This window comes from Falco peregrinus, chromosome 4 (assembly GCF_023634155.1).
Source record: "Falco peregrinus isolate bFalPer1 chromosome 4, bFalPer1.pri, whole genome shotgun sequence".
Taxonomy (NCBI): Eukaryota; Metazoa; Chordata; class Aves; order Falconiformes; family Falconidae; genus Falco; species Falco peregrinus.
Genome location: NC_073724.1, coordinates 93,890,441 through 93,901,270, shown reverse-complemented (window position 1 = coordinate 93,901,270; position 10,830 = coordinate 93,890,441). Strand labels below are relative to the sequence as shown.

The window sequence follows — 10,830 nt, the reverse complement described above, 5'->3', positions numbered from 1 at the left end:
CCCCATCGCTCGCTGCGCCGCCGCCCCGGGATCCCGGCGGGCAGAGGCCGAGGACGCTTTACGAGCGGCCGCCGCGGGTGCGGGCCGAGGCGGCCCAGAAAGCGAGGGCACAACCCGCAGCCACCGACAGAGTACCGCGCTCCGCCGGCCCTCCCTCCTCGCCGTCGCGCTCCTACGGCATCACAGCGCGGCGCCGGAGGCCCCCTCCGTGCCGGTGGGCCGCAACGCCGCCTGCGCGGGGGCGGCGGAACTCGGGGAGGCCGCGCCCCTCTCCCAGCTCTCAAGCGTCGCACCGAAGCGGCGGGAGCTGCCACCAGGCGCCGCCGCGCCCCCTCTGGCCTGCCGGGCCGCTCGGCTCGGAGCCGGCACGGCGGCGGGCAGCCCGGCGCTGGCAGTAAGCGGGGCGGGAGGGCGAGGCCGCCCCTTTCCGGTGGCGGGGGTGGGGAGGGGGCGGCGCGTGTCGGTCACATGGCTGCCATGGCAACGCGGCCCGCCCGCGCGGCGGCCCCTCCCCGTCCCGGCCCGCATGAGGCGGAAGCGGCCGCCGGGGCTGCTGTGGCCGGTGATGGCCGGCGTCCTGCTGGCGCTGCTGGCCCTGCTCTGGGGCTCGCAGGTGGGCGGTGGCCGCGGCCCGAGGGCGGGCGTGAGGCGGGGGGCGGGCGGGGTGCCGGCAGGGCCGCGCTCGGGGGCGGCGGGGATGGGGCCGTGGTGCGGGCGCAGCGTCCGCCGGTGCTCGGGGGCCCGGAGGGGCGGGGGGTGCCGGCGGGTTCCCTGGGCCCAGCCCGGCCCGGCGCCGTCCCGCCTCGGCTCCTTACGCCGTTCGCGGTGGAGGCTTGGCTGTGTGCCCTGCCTGCCCCTCCAGCCAGGTGCCTGCGCGGGGTGGCGGTGTTTCGGGGGGTTCCGAGCCTTATGCTCCCCTTGAAAGAGGAGCGACTGAACCGCTGGGCGAATAGCTGTGCATCCCCTACTGTCGGGTTTTCTCCCTGCTTAAGTGCTCACGGTTTCCCTTCGTGCTTGTCTGGTCTTTCTTAAGACGTCCCTAGTTCTGTGGCATCAGCTTAGCCCTACATCTGGCAAGGCAATTAACAGAAATGTTAAATGGCCTTGCGCCTTCAGGGTCAGCGCTTGTTGCTCCTTAGATCTAGCCTGATCTTTCTGTTTCAGCGCTTAGCTTCCCTTCTGCTGCCGGAAAGAGAACCGAAAGGCCGAAGGTTGTTTTTTTTTTCCATTCTCCTTTACAACGGATACATTGCCCAGGGTTTTGCCATTCCTGGTAGCTTACACTTCCCCATTTCCAGAATTTCATTTTCTTTTTTGACCCATAATTTCCCTTTATACTGATATTTCTTTTTCTTATTTTCATATCATCTTGAAGAGGTTATTGAGTCTGTTGCGTTTGGAACCTTCTCTACTGTTTTCCTCATTTTAGAGTGTGGCTTGTGTATAGTAATTGCAACTTCAATGTAGAAATTTCAGGGTGTGTTTTTTGCTTTCTAATTCCAGAGCTCCGCGATCTGAAGGACTTCATTAGCTAATTTCCAGTTTGTAGAAATTTTCCCGTTTGCAGCCCCAAACCCTAGCTTCAAGCCTATTCTGTTTATCTGTCGTCTTAATTTTGATCGAATAAATCAATTTATGATGCTTCAGTACACAGTTACTTTCTATTGCTCGTTCTTCTGATGCCAGCATAATGGAATTTAACGATTACTGGATGTATGTTTTGTATTTTCAGGTTTTAAAAGCATTTGATTACTTCCCTCCTTGGAAGGAACAGCAACAGATGTACAAGTTGGACATAGGCTGGCCTAAAATTCCAGAATACTTCACTGGCCAAACATTTTGTGTTGCTGTTGACTCTCTTCATGGTTTGGTCTATGTGGGACAGGTGAGCGAGAATACTATATTTCTTTCCTTGTTGCTCTAATGTATTTTTGCTTCTAAAGTGTCTGGTTTAGATTAAGATACATATGTGTGTGTCTGTATAGATATATGTGAATAATTATTATCAAAACTGATGAAAATGTAAGTATAGATGTCTCTGCTATATCCATTTTTTAAAGCGGTTTAGGCACCACACTTGTTTGTGCTCTTAAAAGCCTTGCATTTCTGTGTCATCCAACATAACTGAGTTACAGTACCTTCTTCTGTTAGCTGTAAGGTAAAACATGATTCTGGGGCAACTGAATCTTCCACTTTTTCAACCTTTGTCCCATGAAATCAAAACCACACAACTCTTTTGGCCAGTTACTGTAATTTGAGTTCCATTATTCACTTTGCCCAGTTCCACGCATTGGTATCTCCAGGTCACGAATAAGACATTCTCTTCATGGAAAGTGGTGGGATTTAATTACGAAGCACAGCATGAGTACTTGACTGCCATGCAGCTAACAAGTACAGTTACAGTTTTTCATGCCTGTTTTATGCATGGCATATTTTTCAGCAAGAACATAAAAACATGATTCAAAATGAAGACCAGGATAACTGCAGGAACTTGGCTGCTCTGAAAATTGGACTGTTATATGATTTAAGTTGGAACTCTAGAATGAGTGGAAGGTTTTGCCTGTTGAACTTACTCTTCTGTCTCTCCCCTTTTCTAACTGGAAAAAATGAGAACTAGCGACAATCTCAGGAGGTTCTTAATGATTCATGAAATGTTGCAAAAACTTTACAAAGAGGAATTTTCAAAAATATAATTACTTGCTTAATATGTTTTCTTAATTGACCTTTTTTTGCGTTTTCAGAGGGGAGACAATGTGCCAAAGGTACTTGTATTCTCAGAGGAAGGCTATTTTCTTTACTCATGGAATAATACAGTTGAAATGCCTCACGGTATCTTTGTATTGAACACTGCAACAGATAGTTCAGTATGGATCACAGATGTTGGAACAGGTATGCATGGTGGTGATATAAGAAGTATTAGGTGGGAAAGAAAACACTGATACTGCAGGTATTGCTTTAAACAACTCATTTATTTAAGTCTTACAAACCTGTCTCAGAATTGTTTGAGTTTTTCTTACCATGAACAAACTTCTTCAGGTGCTGCAGAAAATACCCTGAAGGTTCATGAGGTGTGCTGTCTGTCTGCTTATAGCTTCTGAACTCAGTAAGCACTGCCCCCTTGCCCAGGAGAAATATCAGGAAAAAAAATAAATCTTCTGGCTAAACTTACTGTCTGTCCTAGATTTGGTGACCTTAACACAATGGATGAGTACTGTTGTAGCCTATGGTTTTACTAACCCATAGTCATGTTCTCACTATAGAATTTTGTCCATTTGATTTATTAATATCACTTATGAGTATCAGGGGATTTTCTTTTTTAATCTTTTCAATCAGTTGTAATACTTACATTTTGCTTTGTTAAGGTGTTTTTGCACTTTTTTCCCTTAATTCAGGGAAATACGGACACACCGTGAAACAATATAGCACTTCGGGTAAACTTATGCAGATCTTGGGCACGCCGGGTAATGCTGGTTCAAGTTTGATTCCCCTACAATTTGATCAACCAGCAGAGATCTTTGTAGAGGAGAGCGGAGACCTGTACATTGTGGATGGAGACGGAGGAATGAATAACAGATTGCTCAAACTGTCCAACGGTATGGAAAAATGAACTGCAACAGCTGACCATTGAAAATTCAATGTTAAATAACACAGCTTGAGAGTACTTTTAAGTGAGGACTAGGTAGAGCTGTCATTTAACATTAGTTTGAAAGCTTTGTTGACTCAGATCTGTTTTGTTGCTTGTCACTTCAGGAGAATTCTCCGAATTGTTTATGACAAGAGGCTGAGAGAATTAGTTCAGTCTTCAAGAGAGAAGGCTAGGGGGATTCTTATTGCCGTCTTCTGTAATGGGAGAGTATAGAGAAGACAGAACCACACATTTCTTGGAGGTGCACAGTCAAGAATGAAGAACACTGAGCAAAAGATGCAAGAGGGGTGAATTCCAGTTCCGTTTTTGGAGGGAAAGATTCACAGTGAGGGTGATCAGACAATGAATAGCTTGCCCAGAGATGGTGTGGGAATCTCCACTCCTAGAGTTACTCAAAACTTGACGAGTTATGAGCAACCTGATCTAACTTCAGAGCTGGATTTGTTGTCTAGTTCGGCTTTGAGAAGCAAATTGGACCAGACGATGTCTGGAGATCTTTTGTACTTAAATTATTCCATGATTCTAATTAGCTTGCTCGTATTCCTCGGTTAAATCATCAGTGTTGGTCAGGGCAGTGAGTGAGGAGTCTGTGCATGCCAACAGTTGGGAAAAAGTGGAGGAGCTACCATTTCTTCTTTGTCGTATCTAAAATTAGTTATGTTTCGGAAGTTGAGTGTAGTTTAAATTTTTGAACTGTATCTCATTCTACGAGTTTGATTCTTCTGCCTCCTTGCAGGGAGAAGTCATTCTTTTTTTACATAAGATTGGGCTTGCACTTCATGTGAAGCTTCCAGAGAAGTTGAAAATATTAGTTTCTGGCTGCGAATTTGTGGTACCACATGTCTGTGTCACTTGGCCAAGCATGATTTTGTCATGAATTTATGAGAGACTATAGCAAGCCTTGTATCTAGATTCAGATTAATTTCTTGAACCATTGCTTTCTTGGAGAATGTCAGGTCATACCTGGAGTGAAAGGGTAAGAAAACTAGCTGTTAAGGTGCAAACACAATGGTAGAATTCTGGTGCTAGCCTTCTGGTGTGGGTTATGACGGTATTGAAGCAGGTTCTCAGTCCTCATGTTTACTTCCACACACCATTTTCCTTCATATACAGAAAGAGTGCTGGCAGCTGCTTTGTGCAGTAGGGATGGGGATATTCCCAACAGTCTCATCTTCACTGAAAAGCAGAGACCAGGTATAGCTTGTCATGTATGACTCAGAATCCACTGAAAGTCCACTGTGGACTTAGCATTGCTAGGTTAATGGTTGGACTCGATGATCTTAAACCTCTTTTCCGACCTAAATGATTCTGTGAAATGGTCGGTTTCCTAATATCTAGTTTGTAAAATGGTAAATTGTTAAAACTGCTGGGTAACAAATGTAAAAAAAAAACAAAACCAAAACAACCAAAAAAAAATTAGTAAAAATAATATCATAATCAGCCAACATTTTTTTTTAATACAGTGCTTAACAGAGCCTTGGACTATGGCTGTTTGTACTAGTGGCTACGTTTCTGTAGCCTTAATCCTGAAACCACTAATAATAATCCAGTATTCACTGTAGTCATTCCAGTATTTCTTGGGTTTATGTACCAGGAGTACTGTGTTTAAAAGATCTGAGTTTAGAAATTTCACCTTTAAAATTACTCAAAGTAACTGTGCAAGGGAATGTCTTAAAGCTGTTGTATTTGTTGTTTGCTTACTGTGATTTTTTTTTTTTTTACTTTTATTTTTCATGATGCTCACTGTGTAGATTACAAGGAGATATGGCTGACTGGAACAAACGGGACCGGCATTGGCCAGTTCAAGATTCCTCACAGTGTAACAGTGGATCCTTTTGGACGGGTAAAGAATAAAGGGAAAATTTTTTTCATCTTTCAACAGACTTGTTTATGTGTATTTGAACAAAACAAATTGTATTTCTGTTTTAATTGAACAGCTGTGATCTGGGTGATTTTATGGGGGTTGCAGTTTGCAGTGATAGTGGTCATGAGCTGAGGTTTCATTCTGCACATCCTACTGAAGCAGCTGGCTCCAGTGTTGATGCAAGGGTTCTGACTGGTTACGTTGTCAGTGTCTGTGCAACAACAGACTGTTCCCCCTGCAGTTTCTAACAGGTTGCCATTGCGAGAGTACAGGAGAATTATCTTATGTAATAAATATCTACCCAAGCACTTAACGTTTCTTCAGAGGAATTTAATTTTGTATTTGGAAATTCCAAATAAGCTTAAGATGGTAGTAAAGGCTCTAGCTAGGTTGTAGACATCAGTCCTTTTCTACGTTTTTTGTAGACATCAGTCCTTTTTCTACAGCTCAAGGCACTCAAGAGTCTACTTCTCCCAGGTGTTAACTGTAGTCTGGCTTTTCCTCTGCTGTCCTTGTAGAGGAATTCTGTGGTCACTTCTTAGTCTGTTTCTGGGAAAATAAGATTGCTTGACTAAAACGTCTGAAATCACTGGTTTGAGCTAATTCTGCTAATGCTGTCTGAACCAGAAGGAGAAGCGTATATAAAAATCGCTTCTCTGCCAAAACAGGGAGGGTGGGAGGGACACAGTTCCTTTATTTTGAAGGGTAACCATGGGTATATACATTCAAAGACAGCAGTTGCGATGGGCTATGATTTTATTGCCAACATAGTGTTGATCATCAGCCTAGGTTAAAAATAATTAATTCCTAAGGAGTCTTAAGAGAATGCTGTAGTAGTGTTTCATTTAAAAATAGTGGTGAAAGATTTCAAGTCAGCTTGTTTATTGCTCCCTTTTGGGTGATATCCCAAAAAAGTCATGAAGTTTACTTACCAGGCTGATGGGTCGTCAGCAGCTGAAACTTGAATGATTGTAGTACAAGAGATGCCTTCACTGGAACTGTCTAGTGGTATTGCTGGCTTGCGTTGTTTGTGAACCCAGTTAGCACAGGGTGGGACGTAGACAAGCTCCACAAAACTGATTAGGCAAAACATGCTGAGAAAAAGCTCTTAGTGTTTAAGTTGCTTCATGTTTATAGTAATGTTAGGCATATCGAGAGTGTTTGCAGATGCAGTCGGGTCTGGATCATGAAATGAGACTACTGTTATAAAACAAATAGTTAGCGGGTGACAGACCAGTATCTTTAGAATTGAATAGGTGGGAATGTGTCCTCATGGTGGGGGAAGAAAATCCTACTAAATATGACACAAAAATGAAGCAGGGGCAATGATTTCTCTGTTAAAGTAGTATAAAATAATTTGTGTATGTTAACTCTGTTTTGTTTTATATCTGGAAGGCATATCTACTTACATAGTTTTGAATGGGGAGGTGCATTCTTCCAAGGTATACTTCTCTTTTACTACAGGATACTGATACTTTGCTTATGGAAGAAACTAATGCATTTGATTTGTTCTGTTTGTGAACAGCCATGATTTTTGTTCTTAACAGGTATGGGTTGCAGACAGAGACAACAAAAGAATCCAAGTCTTTGATAAAGTCACGGGGGAATGGCTCGGGTCTTGGAACAACTGTTTTTCAGAAGATGGACCCTATTCTGTCAGGTGATGTTGAACAGTTCTTCTAGAAGCATGCAATTACATAAATAAGGTGTACTCTTCCTGTTGAATTAAAATGTTGGTACTTAATGCCTGATGACAAGGAGTTGATGAATGTAACTAATAGGGTGCTGGGCCCTAATCATATGTAAAGATAATGCACAGGTGTATCTTGACAGGGAAATCCTGGCTTTATAAGGATCCCTGTGGATCTGAGTGTAGGATTGGGAACTTAATTTTAAAGTTGTGTGTTTGTGACCTTACTGTTGCAGCTTTTAGAGGAAGAGAGATTGTCTTGAATGAGTTTTCCTTAGCTTAATCTGTCTCAAGGAAGCAACATGTAGACCAAGGTTTATAGGTTAATTTTCAATGCTTCACTGCATTTAGTCTGTTGTAGCCTTCAAAAACTTGAATATTAAGGAGGTTTTGTTTGTTTAAAAGTGCATGGTTGTGGTAAATTGAGATGTCCTATGGAGTTCACAGTTCAAAAATGTATTTCTGTTTTTCACAGATTTACTGCCGATTACAAATACCTGATTGTAGCTCAGCTGAATATCAACCGGTTGGCAATCTTGGCAGCACCACCGGTTGGCTCTATTGGGGACTGTGTTATGATCCACACGGTCCAGCTGGCAGATGAAACTAAACCTCACCTTGTGGATGTAGACATGAAGAGTGGAGCAGTCTATGTTGCGGAGATTGGAGCCCAGCAAGTACAAAAATACATACCCATAAGTTGATGGTTTCCCACCACTGCTGTGGCACAAGCTGTGTGACATATAACACCTATGACCACATTTCCTTGAGTTTTCTGTAGCTTGTGTTTCCTTAGACAAGCATGAAACATTGTGCTCGCAGTACTTTAGAGCTAAGAATCTAGTTGTCCTGCAGTCCTGGAAAAGCACTTGGTCTTGAACTGTTACTAACTTTAGTAATGCTATAGTGGCTTTTGCTTTTGTTGCTGGCAATTATAAAATGACTTTCCTATGCATCTTGATTTTATTATATAAAATTTTACAAACACAGCTGCTGTTCTTAAATGTATAGGGTCTTCTTGAGGGACCTCCAATTAGCCTGTGCGTTAAACAAAGGTCAGAACTGCCTGAAAGAAGTGTATAAATGATTTCCTGGGAGGCGAGCACCATATTTTAATGTTTCTTCACTTTTTTTTTTAAATCATTGTGCTGATGCTGCCCAACACTGAATATAGGGATGCATTATGATGTTGAGTAAGGTGCTGCTGAATAGTGGTGTCAGTACTGACAACTGGCATCTGCCTTGGGTGGTTAATGACATAAGCATTGAAATCTTAGTTTTCAGCTCTAGCTAAAGTGGTAAAGTCTGTAATAAGCTTAAGTTAAATTGATATCAGGCACTTCAAACTAAATTAAATGTGTGTGCACAGCAGCCAAGTACTGATTCTTAACTAGATCAATTCTTAACCTGATTTGATTTATATCAGCATGAGTTTTCCATTCCATAATATTTTATAGTGGAACATATTGAAGTTCAACTCATTGCAATTTGCTAGGAAAGTCTTAATCACCATTAGGGACTGGGAGAGACATGATTTTCTTCACATTTCATTGAAGCTCTGTCAGTTAATAGCAGTGCATCTGTTTTGACTTGGGAATTTTTAACTGTTTTCTATCCAGAACTTAGACTTCATGAACTCTGTTAATGTCTAGAGTTTCTTATGCTGTATCTTAGCAGGTATCTCCAAGCTCTGTCCTACAAAATGCTGTCTCTTTCCATTCCCAGTCCAGAATGATTCTGTTTTGTTTACATGTAGCTACAAGATTTTAAGTTAATTCACTCTATAGCTTAGAGGGAACTGGATATAGGAAAATGTGATGGAGAAAATGGCATGACAGAAATGAGATCGTGAATAACTGATTACCTCTGGAAAGCTGTGGACCCACTTTCCATATTTATCTGCTAGCTCTTCAAAACATTTTGGAGGATTTTTGCTGTTTCCACATGCTAATTCTGCTGTGTGGACTATTTTAATGCTAATTACCAACGAAGATGAGCAATTCTTTTCCTGCTTCCTTAGAAAGGGAATATGGGAAATAGAATTATTCTGACGGGAAATATCCATGTCAGTGACTGTTACCAAAAGCAAGGGCTTCTTGATTTGTCAGGTTTCAACCTATGATCACAAATTTGTGGGTCAGCAGGTGGAAAAATCTATCCAGAAAAGTCAGATTCATATTTGTTGTGGAAACTCAGCTGTGAACCCTGATGCCTGAGTCCAGCATTATTTGAGATTAATGCACTAAATGTGAATGCTTTGTTGTTGGCTGCATCCACGATAACAAAAGCAGCTCTTACTTGGCTGCCCTCATGCAAGCCTTAGAATCAGAACTTCAGAGTTATACGCTAGCAAACGTGATCCATCATTCACATGGTCTTGAATGGGAGCTAGTAAGCAATATGTATTACCTGAAAAAGTAGCAGTACTTCCTCTAGACCTGGAGGTATAAGTCCACATTGCTTTGCAGTGTGTTGTGTGGATTTTCTAACTAGCTCTCCACTACCTCAGGGATCTCTGTGTGCGATTTAGCTATTTCTCACCTACAGAAGGTGGATTCCTTTTTAAAAATACTACACTTTAATATAGTTAATGATGTTACAGTATCTGGGTGGTGTAAGGGGTTCGGGCATATCCATCCTTCCTCACCACATCCTATCCTTATTTATTTTTTCCATTGTCACGTCCATTTGAAATAGAACCCAGAGCTCTCTGGGAGCATGCTTCTGTGTTCGGTAAAGGAGTAGTGCACTTTTGGATGTTGACAAATAAGTTATTTCTACAACTTTGTTTGCTGTGTGGATCTGCTCTCAACTCGGTTGCATGGGCTTTTGCAGCCCCTAGAAATGGGGAGCATTCATTCAGTTTTGTTTGGCTTTACTGAAATAGGTCATGGTGCCAAAATGTGCCTTGCCTCTAGACATTTGGGTATCTGTGATAAGAAGGGATGCTTATTATTAATTAATATGAAATGCTTAGACTCCTTTTTACCTCTGTGTCTATGACCAGACAGAAAACGATTGATTTGTGCACTAATTTGCTAATTCTCTGAAGGTTTTCTTATGTATCATCTTGAAACGGATTTCTGAAAAATTGCATAGTAAGATAATTTGATAAAATAAATCGAGAATTTCCCATTATGAAAGGCCTGGGTGCTTTATTTCTGTACTAATATCAGAACATTGCAATGGATTACTTTTCTAAATATGGGGTCCTCAGTATTTGGATAAGATATTTAATAACTTTTGATGCCAGCATTCAAATGTAATTTAAATTCCACATTATCTTTATACATTACTACTTCTGTGGTCCATCTCTTTTGTATCACATGTTTTGTGTCACATGTTTTCCTTTGAGTACTTAGTAAAACGGGATGGTGAGTTCTGTAAGTGCCAAGTATAAAAAAAAAAATCTGTATACCCTTTTGATGCTAATAAGTAAATTAAAACCAAGAAAAACACTTCTTAATACAGAATAAGGTTTTCTTTTCAGAAAATATTTACTGAGAAATCTGTTTAGTTTTTAGAAGATCAAGAAGGAACTTCTCCATGGGTTAGAAGTACTTGCACAAGAAGAAAGTAACATACTACAGTGTTAACTAGACAAGAAAGAAAGCCTAAGGTGATGCTAGA

General features: G+C 42.0%; 1 protein-coding gene across 1 annotated transcript; it reads left to right on the top strand.

Annotated features, from left to right (window-relative positions):
• The first annotated feature begins 460 nt into the window (after positions 1–460).
• NHLRC3 (NHL repeat containing 3) lies at positions 461–10,343 on the top strand. The gene is made up of 7 exons (XM_055803123.1): positions 461–613; positions 1,733–1,885; positions 2,742–2,889; positions 3,393–3,593; positions 5,398–5,489; positions 7,058–7,170; positions 7,676–10,343. Exons 1-7 carry the CDS (start codon positions 527–529, stop codon positions 7,902–7,904), a joined length of 1,023 nt encoding a protein of 340 aa, XP_055659098.1. The 5' UTR covers positions 461–526; the 3' UTR covers positions 7,905–10,343.
• The last annotated feature ends 487 nt before the right edge of the window (positions 10,344–10,830 follow it).